At 39.2% G+C, this 21,814-nt stretch overlaps 1 protein-coding gene across 3 annotated transcripts in view; it reads right to left on the bottom strand.

Moving 5' to 3' along the window:
- Yes1 (YES proto-oncogene 1, Src family tyrosine kinase) overlaps positions 1–21,814 on the bottom strand; it is a 49,944-nt gene that overhangs the window by 17,735 nt on the left and 10,395 nt on the right. For all 3 annotated transcript variants that reach the window (XM_051154506.1, XM_051154505.1, XM_051154507.1), the window contains exons 2-7: positions 10,432–10,704; positions 5,758–5,857; positions 4,054–4,152; positions 2,706–2,809; positions 2,471–2,620; positions 4–159 (exon numbers count right to left, since the gene is read on the bottom strand). In XM_051154506.1, coding sequence (XP_051010463.1) covers positions 4–159; positions 2,471–2,620; positions 2,706–2,809; positions 4,054–4,152; positions 5,758–5,857; positions 10,432–10,696 — 874 coding nt within the window. In that variant the 5' untranslated portion in view covers positions 10,697–10,704. The remainder of the gene's footprint in view (positions 1–3; positions 160–2,470; positions 2,621–2,705; positions 2,810–4,053; positions 4,153–5,757; positions 5,858–10,431; positions 10,705–21,814) is intronic.

Here is a 21,814-nt window from a genome sequence, read left to right as displayed (position 1 = left end):
TACCCATCCATACTTCGCCAAAGCATCCTTGACCGAGTTTAACCTCTAGTCGTAAAGAGTCTCGAGGGATTTCCCAAGCATCTTTTGCTAGACCTTGAGTCTGGGGTTTCACAGTTGGACACACAGTTGTTAACTTGTGGCATAAACCATCAGCATGTTCTAGATAAATGAACAGGAAACACTGTAAATGAATTACTTTCATAGTTGAGACAAATAGAATATTAGTGTGTGTGCTCATGATTATTTATATATTTGGTTTTTGAGACAGGATCTCACTAGGTAGCCTTGACTGGCCTGGAACTCACTATGTAGACCAAGTTGGCTTTGAACTCAGAGATTTACCTGCTTCTAGGATTAAAGGTTTATGTCACCATACGGGGCTTATTATTTGGTTTTTTAAAAAAAGCTTAAGTCATTGAATTAGAATCACAATTTCCTATCAGTTTTACTCTTAAAAAAAAAAAAAAAAAAACATACATATATATATATATATATATATATATATATAAAATGAAGCTTTCTATAAGAAAAAAGATGAAGTATATACAACTTAAACATTTTAGAAATACATTTTATGTTAATATTTATTGAATATGTATGCTTATGTTATTGTGTCAATCTATATGGCTTTTTCATATCAACTGACCTTGGAAAACCTATGGAACTTTCCCAAGGACCCAGGTAGTATTCAAATACAGACTCTGGCTCCAAAATTCCACTCTGCTTTTGGCAGGTAGACAGGGTATCTGAGAGCTGAATTCAGATTCTTCCAGCCTTAGCCTCCTAAGTGCTGAGATTGCACCACAGTTTAAAGCTCTGCTTTTGACCAGGCATAGTGGTGCATGCCTTTAATTCCAGAACTTGGGATGCAGAGGCAGGTGGATCACTGTGAGTTCGAGGCCAGCCTGGTCTACAAAGCGAGTCCAGGACAGGCAGGGCTGTTACACAGAGAAACCTTGATTCAAAAAACAAACAAACAAAACAAAACAAGCTCTGCTTTTGACCACTAGGATTGATGTATTCCCCTCAAGGAGCTGCATCATTAGTTGTTACTTCTAACAACCACTAATTTGTAAAACTGAAAAATCAAGAAAGAAATTGATGTAAAGGATTGAACTTTAAATAAAGGAGACCTTAAGTCAGCTAGTTCAGATTCATAATGGCTTGGTTTATGTATCCTGCTTATAAAAAACCTCTCTTTGTAAATGAGACACATTTCCTCCCATTCTCATCAAGCAACCACTTAAATTTACATTGTAACCAGGGCAATTACAAGTAACACTAGCTTAGTAACATGTTCGATCAATGTCATACTTGCCAATTGACTTTATAGTTCCAGTTTGCTGCTGTCACAGAAGAATTGCCATGGAAACCTCCCCTTTTGCAGTACCAATTATTTAAAGGCTTTCAGACACATTTACATATCCAATTGGCAATGAAAAAATTTAAGACACAAGACTCCAAAATAGATTACTTTTCAAAGGTCCTTGAAAGATAAGAATGTCTATAGTTGCTATAGGTTCATTTTCTTGGGTAAGAAATAGCACCTTCAAATTGAATTTTGTAGGGTATATATTTTAGGAAGTCTTAAAAGATCCAGCTTCTACAGAAGGGAATCAAAGAAGACATCTGAGAGCTTTTGACTCTATTCTTTATCTTTTCTTTATGCAGTGATGGGGAGAAAATCTTGGCACATATAATTAAGTACTTTACCACTAAGCTACAATCTTAAGTCTGAGATAGCTCATTTATTTGGTTTGTTTTTTGTTTTAATTTTCCAAGACAGGGTCTCTCTGTGTAGACTTGGCTATCCTGGACCCACTTTGTAGACCAGGTTGCCTGGAACTCACAGTGATCCGCCTGCTTCTGCCTCCCAAATGTTGGGAATAAAGGTGTGTATCACCACACCTGATTTGAGATAGCTTTTTTTATATTACAAGTTTAACTTCAGCCACTTAGCATTCATAAAGTAATTATTGTCACTATCTTAGCATTTAAACATTATGATCTGGAACTCCAATGTAAACACTATGCCAGTAGGGAACAGTGATTCCAATAATAGTCTGATTTTAGCATGACATTCAATAACCCAATTCTTTAATTTTTGAGTAAGGATCCTGCTACGTTGCCTGGGCTACATATGACTCTTATTTCTTTCTCATTTTGAAACTAGAGCAGAGCATCAGCAATATGACTCAGCTGGTACTTGTGGCCAAGACTGACAACTTAAATTTCATCCCCAGGACCCACACAGTATGAGAGAACTGATTCCCTAAGTTCTCCCCTGGCCTTCACGTGTGTACCACAGCATGTGTGTGCACACACTAAATAACTAAAAAAACCCCAAAACCCAGAACACCAACATCTCTGTGTGTAGATATAAATGAGTATACTAAAGCCTAATAGATAGACTTGCCCTCTCAAAAGAGAATGTAAGAAATTAATTCCTACCTCTGAAGCGCCAACCTACCTGTATAGTGCTTCACCAGTTTCTGCAGAGTATCAAATTGAGCTCTGGTTGTGATGTAGTATCCACCATTGTCAAGTTTTCTGATTTTGTAATGTTTCACATTGTCACCCCTTACCTCATCCCAATCACGAATTGAGAGGGAGTAAGCACCTGGGGGTTGAGGGACACACACTTTACTGCAGCGCCCTCCAGCTATGCCTAAGGCGCTGTGCACATATCCATATTATGCTCATACCTTTGGTAGTTTCGCTCTCTCTTACTAAGAATATACCTCGCTGATTCCCAGGGTTCAGAAGTAATCTCTCAGCATCTTTTCTCCCCATTTTGCCAAAATACCATCTGAAAAGAAATGATGTTTTGAGTTAGAAAGGTATGAGGGTCAGAAATATACATACATACACCAGTAAGGATGAAGTAAGACAGCCAGGGAGTGGCGGCACCTGTAATCCCAGCACTTGGAGGCAGAGGCAGGCAGATCTGAGTTTGAGACCAGCCTGGTCTAGAGAGAGTTCCAGGACAGTCACGGCTATATAGAGAAACCCTGTCTTGAAAAACCAAAAAGAATGGACTGTGACAGACAGGAAAGATGACAAAGAATAGCTACAAAACATAACTTAAAACATGCTAACATACTAAAACTATTATTTTTTTCTTTTCTTTTCTTTCTTCCTTCCTTTCTTCTTTTTTTTTTTTTTTTTAAGACAGGGTTTCTCTGTGTACCTTGGCTATCCCAGACTCACTTTATAGACCAGGGAATTTTCAGTGGTCCATCCACCTGTCTCCGCCATCCGGAGCGCTGCGATTACACAAGCACCCCACCACACCTGGCTAGCAGAACTATTTTTATGTATTAAACAGGAGAATTAAAGGATAAAAATATTAACTATAGAAATGTGCTAATAGTTTTCCCATGTACTATCTATTTAACATGCTTTTAAATTCCCCTGACCAGCCAGAAAACCAGTAAATAGAGAAGAAAAGACAGAAAATACAGGTAGAAAAATCTGTCAGCGACAAGGAAATAATTCTTTGGAAACAATGTGATCATCTGTATTCGGTAAGATGCAAGTAGATAATAACAAAATTTTAAGGGATTCCAAATTTGTGTGGGTTTGATTTAATAAAGTTTAGTGATAAAAAATGATAGTCAGTGCTGTAGGAGAGTTCACAGAATATTGAGGAAGACAAAGAACCAAACAAAGAGCAGCAAAAGTAATAGCAGAAGAAGAACTGTTGTAATGATTTGTATCAGTAAAAACAAACAAGCATCACTACAATACATATCTGTGCAAGGAGCTGAAGAGACAGTCTATGGAGTACAAAAAAAAAAAAAGTTTTAAAAATGACAAAAAAAAGAAAAAGGGAAAGAGACTAAATACAATGTAGAATGATTAGTGCAGATTTACTTATTGTGTGAGAAGACACAATATTAATTATTAATTCTCAAATAGCATTTATTAATATGATACATTAGCTGAATTAAGACTGGTATATAACTGCGTGTAAAGTTGTGGTTATGTAGAATGTGCATTAGAACATTTTAACAGTCAAAATAATTAATAAAATATGAAGTAGCACCATACTCTTCTGCCTGGATGGAATCTGCAGGCGCTACGTAATTGCTAGGGATATAACCATTCTTTCCGGTAGCAATTGATCTTGCTTCCCACCAATCTCCTTCCCTGCAACACAAAAATCAGCAATCACCATAATGTAACTCTTACTCAAGGTGTAATTTCTTATCTCAATCAAATAACAAAAACCACTTCCACTTTTATCTGGACTTTTATGGATTAATCAGACCAGGAGTTGAACTAAAATGAACAATATTTTTAAAAGCTGGTTACATGAATTAAGATCACAAAAGCACTGCATCTTGAATTCTACTTACCTTTTTTATGTCAATTATTTCAATTAAAGCTAATAAGCCGTGCTAAACAAAGAAATTTACTAAATTTTAAATAAAATTTTAGCAGTTTGAGATTTTATTTGTATGCCACTATCATTTAAGGATTTTAATATATTCAGAGTTGTATAGTCATCAAAATAGTACATTTTAGAACATTTCACCACCTTAAAAAACCTGGGCTGGCAAGATAGCTCAGTAGGCAAAGGCATTTCCCATGCAAGACAATGACCTAAATTAATCCCCAGAGACAGTGTACAGGAGGGAGGAGAGAACCAACCACTCCAAGCTGTCCTCTGGCCTCCACAAATGAGCCCATAAGCACATCATACATGTGCTAATACATAAGTAAAGCTGAAAGAGAAAGAGAGAAAGGAAGGAACAGAAGAGTGAACAAACAAGCAAGGACTTAGGTATAGTTTAGTGACTGGCCTTGCACATTGGAGGCTCTGGATTCTCTGGCCTTGCACGCTTAAGGCTCTGGATTCTATGACCACTCAAACAAGCACCCCCACAAAGTCGTCCCAGAAAAAGACACAGTATGTGTGAAGGCATGATGAGAGTTGGAAAATATTGTACTAAAAATATTCCAAGTACATCATTGCTGATGGCACAATGAGAAACGGTAGAAGCACAGGGCAAATTCCTGATTATTACTGTTGTTGCTCTTTATGGTCATTGTTAGTTACTCAAGGCTCTCAAGGCAAAGAGACACAATCACAGTTATGCTCTACAACAGGAAGTGGTAACAGATGGTAAAACAAGAATGGATGGAAACATGACTAGAGAAGCAAAGAGACCATAAGTGTGTGCTTGATGAGATTACAAAATCTGCTACATAACAAACATAAACTTTTCTATGGCAGACCACTAAATGACAAAGTCTAAGGGAACGTAAGAAAAGCACAATTTTGTAAGTTTCAGAGTACAAAGGTTCCATATCCAGCCCCCACAAATAAGATTTTTAGGTCACCTGATATTTATATAAATATAGATTTCTCTTCCTAAAGATCATTTTACGAGGGTCATCGTTTGGAGACAGGAACTTGGTATGCATGTAGATAGGCCATGATGACCCTGAACTCACTATGCAACCTTGCCTAGCCTCAAACTCAAGATTTTGTCTTAGCCTCTCCAGTGCTGGGATGATAGGTATGTGCACCACCCTTACTGTTTATAGACTAATTCCAAGAGCACAATTTGCAAAAGTAGTAACTTTGCCTACAGCATGGTATGCAGTATGTTTCAAGAAGGTAAATGTATTATTCAACCCAGGGACACAGACCCCGTACCCCACCACTCTCAGCTCCGATCATCAACTCCATCCATGGTCCAATGTAGAGACCAGGTTTCTCTCTTACAAAATATACACAAAACTTACGTATTGTTAATTATTTGAAATCTTTCACCCTTCTTAAAGGAAAGGTCTTCTGTAGTTCTAGCTTCATAATCATATAAGGCCACAAATATAGTGACACCACCTGGCACAGGAAAAAAAGAACAAGGTAAGGGATACACATGAATTCATAAACAAAGTGCTGCCTGTTGCCAGTAAAAGCTTAAGCTCAGTTTCCTCCTTGTTGTAGTATTTATATTTAGAAGTTGGGTTTTGAGTAAGATGTTCTCCTAAGGCTTCCAGTGAAACCAGTGTACTTTATAAATTCTGAAATTCTATAAACCCTAAAATAAATGTAATTTCATTTCTGAAGCAACATTTCTGGCTAGAAAAGACAGCCACATTGCTGAGGAAAAGCACACAGACCGCTGGCACTTATCTTCAATTCATTATCCACAATAGGAAGCTATTTCTGTCTATAATCATTAGAAGTGATTATTAAGGTTATCTTAAGGCTCACTTTATACTTAAAAATAAAAATGTCGCATTTGTCTTAAAAGCTAAGGGTATGAGGGAGATTACAGTTGGGATGTAATGTTAATAAATTATAATAAAAAAGTTATGGGTATTCTTAGTATGAATTATACAGTATAAACTCAAAAAATAGTCACCAGAACTAGCAATGTGTGAATAGTTAAAAAGATGAACATATTTAACATCTAATCTATTATGTGCGATTAAAATAACAGCAGATATATACAATAAAAATGATATTGCAGTGTTTAAAAATACTTCAAAGCAGATATTCCAGCTTTTAGAATACAGTATATCACTTTAAAGAGATGTATACGTTTATCAAGTATAATAAAATATATAGATTATGGAAGGTTAAATCAAGTTACATCATAGTATTCATTTTTGGGGGGCAAACTTAAAATCTACTTTTACCAACTTTCAATATTATTACTAAGCGGAGTCACAAAGTTGTACAATAAAATTCTTGAACTTATTTCCGAAAATTTGTATCTTTTAACCAACTTTTCTTCTGAGACGAGAGGATCAAATACTTAGCCCCCTACATGCAAGGTCAGTCTACTCCTGAGCTATACTCCTAGACCTGACCACTGATGAACATATTCTTTGTAAGACAAGGCCTCACCGTGTGGACCAGGCTGGCATCCACCTCAGAGAGATCTGCCTGCATCTGCCTCCTGAGTGCTGGGGTATTAAAGACGTGTGCCACCACATCCAGTTTTGATCAAGACAGTCTTAACCCAATTATGTATAAACTCCACCTAGTACAGTTGATTGACTTGCTGCATGCATTATTAGTTTTACATACATCAATATTTTTAAAGACTAGGAGAAATAAAAGGCTGGCAGTAAAATTACAAAGGAGTGATAAGTACAAATGCTGTGACATGGAAAATATGTTATAAAGCCTGCTGCCTATAAAGACAAAGTCGTAGAAAAGCAAAGGAGTAAGAGCACACTCACACACAGCATCACCTCACCTGGTGGGCTTCTCCCCTCAGCTTTAGTCACCAGTCAACTTTCTTATTTGATATCTCTACTTCAATATCTAGTAAGCATTTAAATTTTATTATAAACAAATAAAGCTCTTGATTTTCTTTTTTAATCTGTATTTGCCAAGTCACTTCTCTAGTTCTAGGTCTAAAATGGGTGATTTGCTTACTTCCTGTGGCACCTCTCACTAGGGCTCTAGCATTTCTACCCTGCTTCACTATCATCCACGCTCCACACAGCAGCTAGAGTGAGTTTTAATTCCTTTTCAAAATTTATTTTTAAGTGTGTGTGTGTATGTGTGTAGGCCACATGTGTGCAGGTGCCTGAGGCCACAGAAAGGGTGTTGGATCTCTTTGAGCTAGAGTTACAGGTAGTTTTGAGCTGCCTGATATTGATGCTCAGAACCAAATCAAGGTCCTCTGGAAAAGCACCAAGTGCTCTTAACTCCTGAGACATCTCTACAACTCCAAGAGTGTTTTAACAGAGGAAATCCAAATAATATAATCCTTTCTTTGAATCTCAAAGCTTCTTTCTAGCTTTGAATAACACCTGAACTATTTCCTTCAGTTTATGATCCTTAGCAACACATTGTCTTGTCTCTCTAGTCTGATACAATTCTCCCATCTATGTACATTTGTCTTTTAAAGTTCCAAGTCTATTTATACTTCTTGAACTCTGTTTGTTATTTTTGCTTTTTCTTTCTCTAGCTCCACAAATAGAATATATCTATCAATCAAGTATCAGTTCAAGTGATTTATTCCAAGGTGGCTTTCTGTACCAACTACAGGGCCTTCACCAATGATCTTGTTTTCAACTTCACAATACTTAAATACTACTACTGATGACTATCTTTGGGTGTTTACTCACTAACTACTATTCAACCGTTATAACGTAAACTCCACTAGCTTCAGAAACTTTGTGTTGCTCACTTCTCTATACCTGGTACAACAAATTCTGCCCGTCCTGTCCCCGCCCCCAGCTATTACATGAACATCTATGAATGGAGTATTTCACACAAGTGATTTGCTTGAGTATTGGGAATGGATCTGGGAAGAGTTGCGGGAGGACTGTATTAGGTGACAATGACCAAACACATTGTATGCATGCATATAATTTGTAATTAAAGACACTATTTTTAAAAAAATATGATGATGATGATGATGTATACAGTGGTCTGTTGCATGTGCACCTGCAGATCAGAAGAGGTCATTATAGATGGTTGCGAGCCACCATGTGGTTGCTGGGAATTGAACTCAGGAGGAGCAGTCAGTGCTCTTAAGTTCTGAGCCATCTTTCTAGCCCCAAAACCACTATTTGTAAAACTTGCTTTAAATAACTATAAAAAGTCTTTGTATCAACATTTATTTATTCTGGCCATTTTGAATTACTAACTTTTCCAAGCAATTTCAAGGCTTGTGTTAACTATCAGAAAACAGCATCATGCTCGTTGATTGTATTGACTTAGCACTTATAGTTGGGAGGCTGAAATTAGGATTGTGATCAACTATCACTCTCTGAACGCTATCAAAATAGATCCAGTACATGGCAGTCCTCTGGCTACTGCTACTGGTCTGGAGGTTAGCAGACTAAGGAATGTATATGTATTCCATGCTTGTAGAAGAATATTTCTCTTTTGTTGCATTGATTACTAGTAAGGACACGAGCCATTCCACTTGTCCTTGATAGCTGTTTACATCCCAGACTGAGGTGGGTGCTCCAAGGGTTAAAGGAAGGATGAAAGTAATGCTATATCTTGCAGACATCATGGAACTCTCACATTAGGAATCCCAGAGCTCATTCTTTTCTAAGCCAGCTGTGCTTTGTTATTTCAAGAGAAAAGCATCCTAATATGGGATGCTTGGGCAAAAGAGCTTATTTTCTTTTTTAAAATCTACACTTTTAGGACTTCCTGATTCCACAACAAGATTGTCAACTATCACTTCTTGCCATCCTCTGAAAGGAAATGACAATGTAATAAATGGAATTCTGGACTAGGGTACTAAATCTCTTGCTTATCAACTGTGACTCTGGAAAAAAAATGATCTGAACTCTGAACTTCAGGATTTTCCTTTTTAAAAATCCCTACTTGGGCCAGTGATATGGCTCAGCTAATAAAGGTGCTTGCTAACAACACTGATGACTGACTTCCACATGTGCACTATGGGGCATGTAAGAGCACACACACAAAATAAATAAATGGAATAAAATCAATATCTGATAGAAAATGTGCTATTGTTACTAAACTGACATAATTAACACTTATTAAATAAATAATATAGCACATTAATACCAGATAGCACTTTACAGCTGTGAAGAGCTAGCAAATTAAGCGCACATCGGTAATCCCAGCATTTGGGAGGCAAAGGTAGGTGAATTTCTTTGAGTTGAAGACCAGCCTGGTCTACAAAGTGAGTTCAGGACAGCCAAGGCTACACAGAGAAACACTGTCTCAAAAAAACAAAACAAAACAAAACAAAACAAAAAACCCAAAACAACCATACACACAAACAAAAAATAAAAACAAAACAGAAAAAAGAAAAGCTACCAAATTGCTGGAACAGAAAAGAAGGATGCTTTTAAATCTCTGTATTCCCAGTGCCTGCCATATAGTAGCCGCTCAATAATTACTTGGGTAATAAGTTAGTGAAACAAGTTATGGTCACTATTATTACCAAATTTCCCAGAAGCCTATCATGTGTATATTAAGACTCCAGTGCAAGAAATACAGCTTCAGGGCCAAACACTTGCCTAGTATGTTATTTTGGAGGCTTTTTTGATCCCCAGCTGTACGAAAGTAGAAACAAAAACTGAAAATTTGAAGGTGGTATGGCCGTACAGTGAGATCCTACCTCAAAACTTACTGCTTTTTGTTAGAGACTTTATTTGTTCACATAACTTTTAAAAAATATATTTTATTAATTTATTCATATTACATCTCAGTTCTTATCCTATCCCTTGTATCCTCCCATCCCTCCCTCCCATCTTACTCCCCTCTCCTATGACTGTTACTGAGGGGGACCTCCTCTCCCCCACATATGCTCATAGGGTATCAAGTCTCTTCTTGGTAGCCTGCTATCCTTCCGCACACAACTTTTTGATTAGTTTGCTACTAAGAAATTTTTCCTAGCAGCCAGACCTGAAGTATGTAAAGCCCAAGGTTATATTTTCTGCAACTGTCCATTTAAACCTCACCTGTTAAGCCTGTAGGATATGAACTTGGCACCACTGAGAATGAGGAAGATGCTCCTCCAAAAGGAGTCACCCCAGAGGACCCTCCAAATGGTGTCATGGAAAGACTGTTAAAATTAGCTGATGCTCCCTTTGTGGAAGAGGTCGGGGCAACCGTAGAATGTTCAGCTCCATAATGACTGGTACTTGTGCTTACAGGCTCTGGAGGGTTTTCCGGTGTGTATTTAATGGCTGGACTTTTGTTTTCTTTACTTTTAATGCAGCCCATTATCAAATCTGCAGAGGCAATAAGGCAAGTATTTGAAAATTAGTTAACATACAGGGAACTTCAAAAAGATACAATTGAGCCCAATGTGGTGGCACATGCTTTTAATTCTAGCAATCAGGAGGTAGAGGCAGGTGATCTTTGCGAGTTTGAGATCAGCCCGAAAAGATTACTTTGAACAAGGCATCCCTTGTCTTCCTCCCCTCCCCTGCAAAAAGATGTTTTAAGAAAACAACACAAAATATAAAAGAGCAATTAACAAAAACATGTGTTCAACCTCCCAGTCAACACAAAATTTAAAAGTTACCCCTTTTGATTATCACTTTGGAAAATTCTAACAATACTTAAAGCTTAATACTTAATACTTAAAGTGAGACTTGTGATCCCAGGAGGAGAGCCCCAGGTGAAGGAGAAGGTTGAGGAAGCCATGAGGGAGTCACCACGGGAACAAAGATGGAGCAGGAGCAGCCAGGGTGAGACGAGATGACAGGTAACAAGGCACATGGAAATAGTCTAGACCAGCATATTCAGGTTAAAATAGATGAATATTTGCCCAGGTATAGTACTTAAAGATTATTAATAAATGTAATAGGTCTCTGTATCATTATTTGTGAGCTAGAACAAGCATAGAAAAGCCCAACTTTTTTATTTTACCCATACAGCTACCATTGCTGGCCATCTCATTTCACATGTTACAGATTTAAGATGTGGCTTTGTTTTAAAGTAACTGCCAGGTACAAACAAGAGTTAAGATATATTTGGTGGTAGTGGTGTTTGTGTTTGGGGATGGGGGTTGTTGGTGAAATGGTTTAGTGCAATGGTTCTCAAACTGTGGGTCATGACCTTCTTGGCAAAACTCTATCTCCAAAGTATTTACATTTTGACTCATAACAGTAGCAAAATTACAGTTATTAAGGTAGCAACAAAAATAATTTTATGATTGGGGGTCACCACAACATGAGGAACTGTATTAAAGGATTGCAGCATTAGGAAGGTTGAGAGCCACTAGTAAAAGAACTTGCCACTCGAGCTGGCCGTGGTGGCGGCACATGCCTTTAATCCCAGAGAAGAAGGCAGAGGCAGGCAGAGTTCCAGGCCAGGGCCAGGGCTATTACACAGAGAAACCTTTTTCTCTGTGTAGCTCTAGCTGTCCTGGACTTAACTTGTAGACCAGGCTGGCCTTGAAGTCACAGAGATCTGTCTGCCTTTGCCTCCTGAGTGATGGGATTATAAGCACGCACCTTATCTTGAAAAACAAACAAATAAACAAACAAACAAAAAACTTGTCACTCAAATCCGATGATCTGACTTCCATCCCAAGAACTCAGATAAAAAGCCAGATGCAGTGGCATGCGCCTGTAACCCCAGCAGTCCTGTAATAGGAGGCAGCAACAGGAGAATACATTGAAACGAGAAGTAAGGCAGATCTTGCTTCAACAAGGCAGGAGGCATAGATTGACTTTCTTCAAATAAAAAAGAGAATGTTTCAAATCATTCATTTCATGAAGCCAGAAGAGTGTGTCAGATGCCCTGGAACTGGAGTTACAGGCATCATGAGCTGCCATGTTGGTGCTGGGAATCAAACCCAGGTCCTCAGGAAGAGCAGCCAGTGTTCTTAATCATTGAGGCATTTCTCCAGGCAAATAACTGAACCTTTTTCCTTTTGTTTGTTGTAGAGAACAGACCCTTGACAGTTGTACTCTGATCTTTACATGTATACCACACCACACATGTACACACACAAGAAATACAAAATTATACAAGACCAGATTGTTTTGAGTTCCAAACTCTACTGACTTAGGGATGTGTTAACATAAATTAGATCACAAGAAGAGATGGTTTCCCTATTTTAAAAAATTGGTCCCACACTAAGTATAAGAAACAATACTGCGAAATCTGAAAAATGATAGAGAAAGGTACAAAATATCAGAATACTTTTTTGTTTTTTATTTTATTTTTTATTATGCACTATCAGACTGAACTTTAATTTAGAGTTGATGATAGGGATTTACATTTTGATGTAGGATTATTTGTTATTAAGGCAGATTATGCCAAAGGAAAATATTGACATTTAGAAAGGAGGAAGTGTGGGGCTGGAGAGATGGCTCAGCTGTTAAGAGCACTGTCTGCTCTTCCAGAGGTCCTGAGCTCAATTCCCAGCAACCACATGGTGATGGCTCACAACCATCTACAGTGAAATGCGCTGCCCTCTTCTGGTGTGCAGGGACACATGTAGGTAGAGCACTGTAGTAAATAAATAAATCTTAAAAAAAAAAAAAAAAAGTAGGAAGTGAGGTAACCCAGACCCAGAAAGACATGCATGGCATGTACTCACTTATAAGTAGATATTAGCCACAAAACACAGGATAACCATGCTACAATCCAAAGACACAAAGAAGTCAAGGAGGGCCCAAGGGAAGAGGCTGAATCTCACTCAGAAGAGAAAATAAAACAGATGTCAGAAGTGGATGGATGGAGGGAGCTGTGTAAGGGGGGAGGGTTAACAGCAATGGGGATCAGGTGTGGGAGAGTCAGGGATGGGGGAAAGGGAGGAGAGGACCAGGAGAGAGAACAGAAATTGGTGGGGGAGCATCTCTAGGACAGGCAAGGCCCCAGGAGTCTATGGGGTGACTCTGGCTGAGATTCCTAGTGGTGGGGGACATGGAGCCTGAAGTTGGCACCTCCTGTAGCCAGGCAGGACTTCCAGTGGAAGGAGGTAGAAGAATAGTTTAAGTGAGGCCCTGAATGTTAAGGAAAGGAAGCAATGCAAAGGAAGTGGCTGTTACAGCAATCTTAAGGTTCTCGTAAAGTATGAATGTATTTATAAATGGAAATTATTGAAACCCTTTGTCTCAGATACTATCACAGTTTTTACATAAAATGTCTTCGTCTCCCCCCCACCAAAGTTACTGAGGTATAATTTAAATGCATACATTTGCATGAGTTCAATTGTGTTTTGGCAAATGTGTAAAACTTCACAACCAACACTGTAATCACAACATACAAACACACAATGTTTTGATCATCCCTTCCTCAGACATCCCCAACCACAGCCCTACGTAACCACTACGCAGTTGCTTCTAATTAAAGATTCAGCTCTTCTAAAATTTCTCATAGAGGGAATCACAAAATCAAGGTTAGGGATATCTTGAAAATTAAATACTGTGTATCTGAGATAGATCCATAGATATAATTAGCTCATTAATTTTTTGGCATTTTATTGCTTAATGTGTTATTTATTCCAGTTTTGGGCTATAAGTATTCCAGCAAATCTTTTGGTTATTATTCTCCCCACCCTCAGAAACAGCTAGGAATGGAAATGGTTCATCATATGAGATGAAGTTAAAGACTCTTTTCCTCTATGAAGCTGTTTATCTGTTTTCTATATAATCTGCTCTACTGTGAAACCTCAGTCATATGAATTCCAGTTGCTTTACCTATTTAACACTTGCTGTGGGTGGGTGGCCTGCCTTCTGGCACTTGGGTGGAAGAGCGTCCACAACTCTGAGGTGGGCGGTGTTCCAAGGGTATCCTGAGGCTCAGGAGCCCAGGAAGCTCAAGCTCTGAGAGGAGGCCTCCTCAACAGAGATGCTGCAGCTCTCTGGGGTCATGGCAGGCAGTAAATCTAGGAGTGGCTGTCTCTGCTCCTGGGAGAAGGAAGCAGGTAACTGGGCAGATACAACCTTTATATAGGGTTTATTAGGAGGTGGAGCTTTCTGGGGTGGGGATTTCCAGAGTGTAGATTGGTGGAATTTTAAATCCTGAGCTGGGGGAAACTCAGAGATTGGTGGGTTTTAGTGGGAAGCTCAGGGTTGGTTAGCTTTTTTGCTCTGGGATGGGTGAGGTTTTGTTCAGACTTTCATCCCAAATTAGCATAATCTGGGATGAGTCCTACTGAGGGGCTGGGCTGGAGATGGCAGTTACAGAGGTCTGGGAGGAGGAGCTGGGCTGCTGGTGCTTTCTCAGGCAGAGGTCTGGCCACTTTTCTGCCTTGAGGGGTTTTAAAGTTTACAAAGTGCCCAAAATGTACAGAATCCACTGTGAACGCAGTAGGTTGAATCAGGAAAGGTCATCATCATGGATAACTCCTGTGGAGGTGGCAGTAGGTATAATATCTGAGGCAAGAAAGGTGTAGTCACTATGGACAGCCCCTGCTGGGGTGCAGACAGGAGTGGCCATTTTGTCTTCCATCTCCACAGCCCCAGGGTACTAAGGAGGGCCTGACTGCCCTGAGGTGGGAAGGAGAACTGAATGGCAGTGAGCCACTAGAAATTTAGTGGCCTATTGCTCAAAGGTTAGACATAACTCTTGGGGAGGGGGGCCAGTGGGCAGCTGCGGCTCTGGGCTCTTTCCACTGCTGGGGGTGGCTTTGATCACTGCTAGCCACCCCAGAGATGAAAGTGTTACACAAGGCCAGGGCCTCGGCCTCTGCAGGAACATTATGTCAACACACTGTCTCAAAAACCCAAAAAGTTCTGTCCTGTTATCAATAAACTAAATACTTAAAAAATGGGGTTTGTACACATTAGGCGTTCAATAAATGTTTACCATTCAATATTAGCTTTTGATAATTGATTCAAAATCATTGCTACTCTAATTCTATAGATACCTACAAGTTAAAAAGGTACAGTAAATTCTAATTTTGCTTTTTAAATAGGTTTGTTTCCTCCTAAAAGTTCATAAATAGCATAGGCAAGCAATGATTTTCCAGCAATTTGTTGAAAAAGAACATTACTTGTTAATGTTGTTTATTTTAAAAGAAAATTCTAATAGTTCTATTTTTACCAATAAAGACCCAGGAGCCAGATGCTGTGGTAAAAACCTGTTAGCTCAGAGAGGCAAAAGCACCCAGCTGATCTTCCTACTTGGCTCATGTCCAGATGAAAAGGCCCAAAAAGCTCAATAGCTCATCTGATAGCCCAAGAAGAAAAGGCCAAAACAAAACAAAAACAAACAAACAAAACCCAAGGCTAAAGGCTTGCTAGCTCAAAGCCCAAAAAGCTGAAGAGCTCAAAAGTTCAAGAGCCCAAGAGCTCCTTCTACTTCCACACACTGCTTTAAATACCATTCTACTCTAAGTCCCTCCTACTCTTTAATCCCTGTCAGCTGGTTTCTCACTCTACCTCTTGACCTAGGGTTAACTTTATTAAATCCTGTATACAGAAAACTCTTGGATTAAAGGTGTGTGTTAGGGCTCAACTGCACCAAACAAAAGACAGGTTTTTACAGTTCATAATCTCAGGGATCACAACAGGATCAAATATCCTGCAACACGTTAATGAGCAAAGCCTCAGATCATCTAAAAATATCAAAACCTATTGATGTTGGTATGATCTATGATAGTTTTAATCATAACTGTGACCCAACCTAGAATCACCTGGAAGTGAATCTCCATGAAAGAGTGTTTAGAGCAAGTTGGGGGTGGGAAGATTGTCTTAATAGAAGTGGGAAGACTTGTCCATGTGAGTGGTCAGGGTTCATAGTAGCTAGGTGTCTTTCTATTGTTGTGATAAAACTCATCACTTCATTTCACTGTTCATCACTGAAGGAAATGAGGACAGGAACTCACACAGAGCAGGAACTCGGGAGGTCAGGAGCTGATGCAGAGGCCATGGAGGGTGCCGCTTACTGGCTTGCTCAGCCTGCTTTCTTCTTTCTTTCTTTTTTTTTTTTTTTAAAGATTTATTTACTATTTATACAGCATGTGTGCCTGCATGCCAGAAGAGGGCACCAGATCTCACTATAGATGGTTGTGAACCACCATGTGGTTGCTGGGAATTGAACTCAGGACCTTTGGAAAAACAGACAGTGCTCTTAACCTCTGAGCCATCTCTCCAGCCCTCTTCTTTGTTTCTTTCTGTCTTTTTTTGGTTTTTCGAGACAGGGTTTCTCTGAGTAGCCTTGGCTGTCCTGGACTTGCTTTGTAGACCAGGCTGGCCTTGAACTCACATTGATCCACCTGCCTCTGCCTCCCGAGTGCTGGGATTAAAGGAGTAAGCCACCACGCCCGGCCTCATCCTGCTTTCCTATAGAACCCAGGATCACCAACCCATAATGGGGTGGGCCTTCCCCCATCAGTCACTAATTTAAAAAAATGTCCTACAGGCTTGTGTACTGCCAATCTTATGGAAACATTTTGTTAATTGCAGCTCCCTCCCCTCAGGACTTTTATGTCAAGTTGACATAAAACTATGCAGCACAGTAGGGAATCCTAAACTGCTTAAGAGTAGAGAGTTAAGAGTGGCAAAAGCTGAAATACATACATACCTACCATCTGCTCCTGACTACTGAGTGGCCAGCTGCTTCAAATTCTGCCATCCTGATTTCACACTTCTATGATGTGGACTATAATCTGGAACTTTGAGCTAAAATAAACCCTTTCACCCCCAATTGTTTGTCAGAGTATCTTATACGTGCAATAGGAAACAAAACTAAGACATGGTTTAAATATGAAACGTTCCATGAAGGCTCATTTGCTAAATGCCTGGTTGCTATGTTTAGAATGTTTTTTTTGGACCCCGGTGTGGTGGCTCACTCCTTTAATCCCAGCACTCGGGAGGCACAGAAAGTTCTTGGATTAAAGGTGTGTGTTAGAGATCAAACACACCAAACAAAAACCAGGGTTTTATAGTTCACAATCTTGGGGTTCATAATGGAATCAAATATCCTGCAAAAGGTTACTACAGATCAAACTTGTATTCTAAATCTCTAAGAGTTGGAGAGATTTACAGCTAAAATCTTTGAGTAGGGAGGTAATAGCCCATACCTTTAATCCCAGCAGAGACATGTGGAACTCTATAAATTAGTTGTTTTCTAAATTCTAGAGTTACAGTAAACAAGCTGGTGGTGGCACACACTTGTAATCCCACCACCCACTGACAAAACTGAGAAACAGCTCCTAAGTGGTATGTTTGAACACTAGAGAAATCACATACCATATTTATAGATTATTATAAAAACTCTCTACAAGGTTACTAGAAAGGCAGCTAATTTCCATAGCGTACAGGAACAAAGAGCAGCTTTTGTGCCTTCCACTAAGCCCATCTCTGTGCATACAAGCCTAACCAATATTTAACCAGATGATACCCTATTTAGGGATATCATATTTATTGATGAATTGGCAACTGGGGATTCTTCATAAAGCAAAAAGGAGTCTACCAATATTTGTCTGTTGGCTTCTATATACAAACACTTTCATATACAGATAATAAATAGTATGAAAATAAATATTCTCACTTTCAAAAACAAATCTGGACATTTTAAAAGGCATGAAGAACCTTATACTCAGTCCTTGCCAACCATCCTACGGTCATAAGGGTACCCCTTACAAAAATGGATTGGATGCCTTCAAAGGCAGAGTCCTTTGTAGCTTAGCCACAACAGTGGAACTGGCACCAATCTGAATTCCTTGGTGACTAGGATGTGATAGCAAAGAGGTCTGTGCCTTCCCACACTGAGGAAATAGTTCAGTTGCCTATAATCCCCATCTCTAAACTGCTCACCACCCCCAAAAGAGGCACCTATTGAATTATGGGGATCAATGGAATGGTCACACTGGCTAACACGTGCTTTACTGGGTTCATAAACCACTGATGGAATCAAAACTTATAGAAAGCGGCAGCCTATAGGCTGGGAGATAGAACGGCCAATATTAGGAAGGAAGCACAATATCATTATGGCTACACTAAGAAGCACTGGATTGTGTACTTTGGTTTTTTTTGTTTGTTTTGTTTTTTTTTTTTTTTTGGTGTTTTTTGGCTTTTTGTTTGTTTTTCAAGACAGAGTTTCTTTGTGTAGCCCTGGCTGTCTTGGACTGGTTTTGTAGACTAGGCTGGCCTCAAACCCAGAGCTCCACCTCCTCCTGCCTCCTAAATGCTGGGATTAAAGGTGCGTGCCACCACACCCAGCTGGGAAAAATCTTAGTGTTGTTGGGGTTTTGTTTTTGTTTTTGTTTTTGTTTTTTTGTTTGTTTTTTTGAGACAGGGTTTCTCTGTGTAGCCTTGGCTGTCCTGGACTTGCTTTGGAGACCAGGCTGGCCTTGAACTCACAGCGATGCACTTGACTTTGCCTCCCAAGTGCTGGGATTAAAGGCGTGTACCACCATGCCTGGCACAATACTGTTGTTTTAACTAATTATCTGCAAACATACGGATTAAATCTGAAAATCAGCATAACAAACCTGATGAAATGGCTTAAGCAGGTAAAGGCACTTGGCACCAAACCTAAGGACTAAGTTTATCTGGCTCCCTGGGATACATGTGTCCATGTGGAAGAAGGAAAAACGAACTCCAAAAAGTTGTCCTCTCATTACCACACACATGGTGTGGCAGGTATTTACCTGGGTGTATGTGAACATGAGAAAACACACACACACACACACACACACACACAAGAAGGGGAGAGGGAGGAAGTAATTTATTTTTAAAAAGTCAAGAAAGAAATTCTTCCAGAGGACCTGGGTTCAATTCCCAGCACCCACATGGCAGCTCACAGATGTCTGTAACTCCAAGATCTGACACCCTGACACCCTCACACAGACATACATGCAGGCAAACACCAATGCACATTAAAAAAAAAAAAAAAAAAAAAAAAGAGGCAGGAGACTAGCAAGATGGTTCAGTAATAAAGGTGCTAGCTGCCAAGGCTGACCAACTGGATTTAATTACTGAGAACCGCATAGTAGAAAATAAAGAATCAACTTCCAAGTCTTCTGACCTCCACAAGCATACTGTGGTACGTGTGCTCCCCTCTATAAACTGTAAAAACAGTTTTTTTAGGTAGAAAAAGAATTACTGAATCTTTGTTTTGTTTTCAAAGCAGGGTTTCTCTTGTGTATCCCTGGCTGTCCTGGATTCACTTTGTAGACCAGTCTGGCCTCAAGCACCGAAATCCTCCTGCCTCTGCTTCCCAAGTGCTGGGATTAAAGGTGTGTACTACTACCACCCAGCTGTTTTGTGTTGCCCAGCTGGAATTGCTGAATCTTAAAGCCACTGGAATGGCCATTCACAGCCCAAGGGAGGGTATATACTCAACCCCAGACACAACTGTATACAGCACAGCTGACAGCTATATAAAGCTACTTTATAATCAATCATCCAACTGTCTATAAAGCATAACAAACATCTATTTAATAAACAGTCTAGAATACTGTCAAGAACTAAAGGTAATTTTTAGTGCCTATATTTATTAAATTTCACTTTTAAGGTCTTGCTTAACTTTTTTGTGTCTTGTTTCCATGATTTCTCTATTCCTGGTGATGCCCTGGGAATATTTAAAAAGTGTCTTTCAGAACCTTAGAGATGGAATTCATCTGTAACTAAAGACCAGATACCATTTAAAGCTAGATACCTCTTTTTCACTTTTAAGTATTCTTTTTTTTTTTCATTTTTATTAAGCATTACACCACATATTACATGTTATAAAATATACTGCATAGCTATCCCATTTCATAAAATCCCACTAATATGATGTCTGGCAATTCTTTTTTTCATTGCCTTAATGAACTTATAAACGTACACAGTGGTCACTTTTGATGAGCAAGCATATACCATTGACTCTAATGTCAAGAAATATTTCAAACCACATCTCTACATAAGATCCTTTTTGTTTTGGTCTGGTTTGGCTTTAAAATATCCCTTTCAGGCCTGAAACACTCTACATATACCAGAATGACACCAAACTCAGATCTGACTGCCTCTACTTCTCGGTGCTAGGATTAAAGGCCTGCTACATCATACCCAGCATCTACATAGATAAATAAACCAAAACTCCATCCTCAGGCTCCACAGAAGTCACTCTGGCTTAGGTTCCCTTCTGATATGCTCTTCTATTATCTACTTTGTTCTAGCTTTTCTAACAAAGAATAACTTCTTACAGAAGTTAAAAGATAAAAAGTTGAAACAGTTATCTATCAGTATTATTCCGTGTTCCTAAGTTATTCTAAAATCACATTTGTTCTCTGATAATAGGTTCAAAACCTCCTCTTCTATCAATAGAACAACAACAAAAACCACCTAGCTAAAGTAGGAGTAAGGGTTTTCTGAGAAGGTGAGATGATAAGGAGACAACGAAGCAGGTAAGCGACTCTACCACAAAACCCACCAACCTGCTATCCCCATCAAATTCATTGACATTGCTATTTAAACTGTTTATATTTAAACTCTTTGTAGTAGGACAGTGTGAATATACATATATCCCCAAGTTTAGTCTGAATTCTTTTACCACCGTAACCAGAAAGTTCTGTTAAGTTTTTCCTATAAAAAGTTGGGTGAGGTTGGAGAGATGGTTCAGCGGCCCAAAGCACTTGCTGCTCTTGCACGAGTGGCTAGCACATGGTTCAAAGCTGTCACTCCAATTCCAGAGGGTCTGATGTCCTCCTCTGATGTCCAAAGGTGCAGGTGTGTGTACTCAAACAATGGCACATACACACACATATATATACGTGTATAAGATAACATTTAAATATAAACAAATTAAATATGTAGATACTCTAATGAAAAAAGATGGGGTACCCTAAGGCTTTTCATTCATTCCTTTAGGTGACATGCTGCCCGTTAGAATCTTAACCGAAATACTTAACTGGATTTTAATGTTTCCAAAAGTCAAGGGGCATCTTAAAATCCAAATCTGCTTTCCCTAGTGCTCTTAACATAAAACCAAGATGACACAGCCCTTACCACCAAAGATTCCTTCTAGAATCTGCAGATTACTATTATTTTTCCTTCTTAGTGGTCCTAAATTAGGTTCAAAGATCAAATGCCAAATTAAATTTAACAGATGCTCTAGCTTAGGAAACACGTTCAGAAAATGCTCAGATATAGAAGTCTTACATTATAACTAGCTTGCTTCTATAGAAATATTAAAAACCAGACTAACTACAGTCATCTGACTGAACTGGGCCATGAGAGGCAGAAAATGACAGACAGGAGCCAGAGAGGAAGAGAAGGTGGGTGGCAAGTAGACCAAGAGGGAAGCCATGGACCAAGTGGCCAAGAAGGAGCCAGGAGACCAAGAAGGTACATAACCAAAATGGCTGAGGAATCTGAAGCTGGGGGAAGGAAGGCAAAGATTTAGGGTAGGGAGCTGGGTGAGAAATGGTGGGAGGAGCCACAGTTACTGTGT

Source organism: Acomys russatus, chromosome 12, assembly GCF_903995435.1.
Source record: "Acomys russatus chromosome 12, mAcoRus1.1, whole genome shotgun sequence".
Classification (NCBI taxonomy): Eukaryota; Metazoa; Chordata; class Mammalia; order Rodentia; family Muridae; genus Acomys; species Acomys russatus.
Note: the sequence above shows the minus strand (reverse complement) of the source record. Positions and strands in the feature narration are given on the sequence as shown.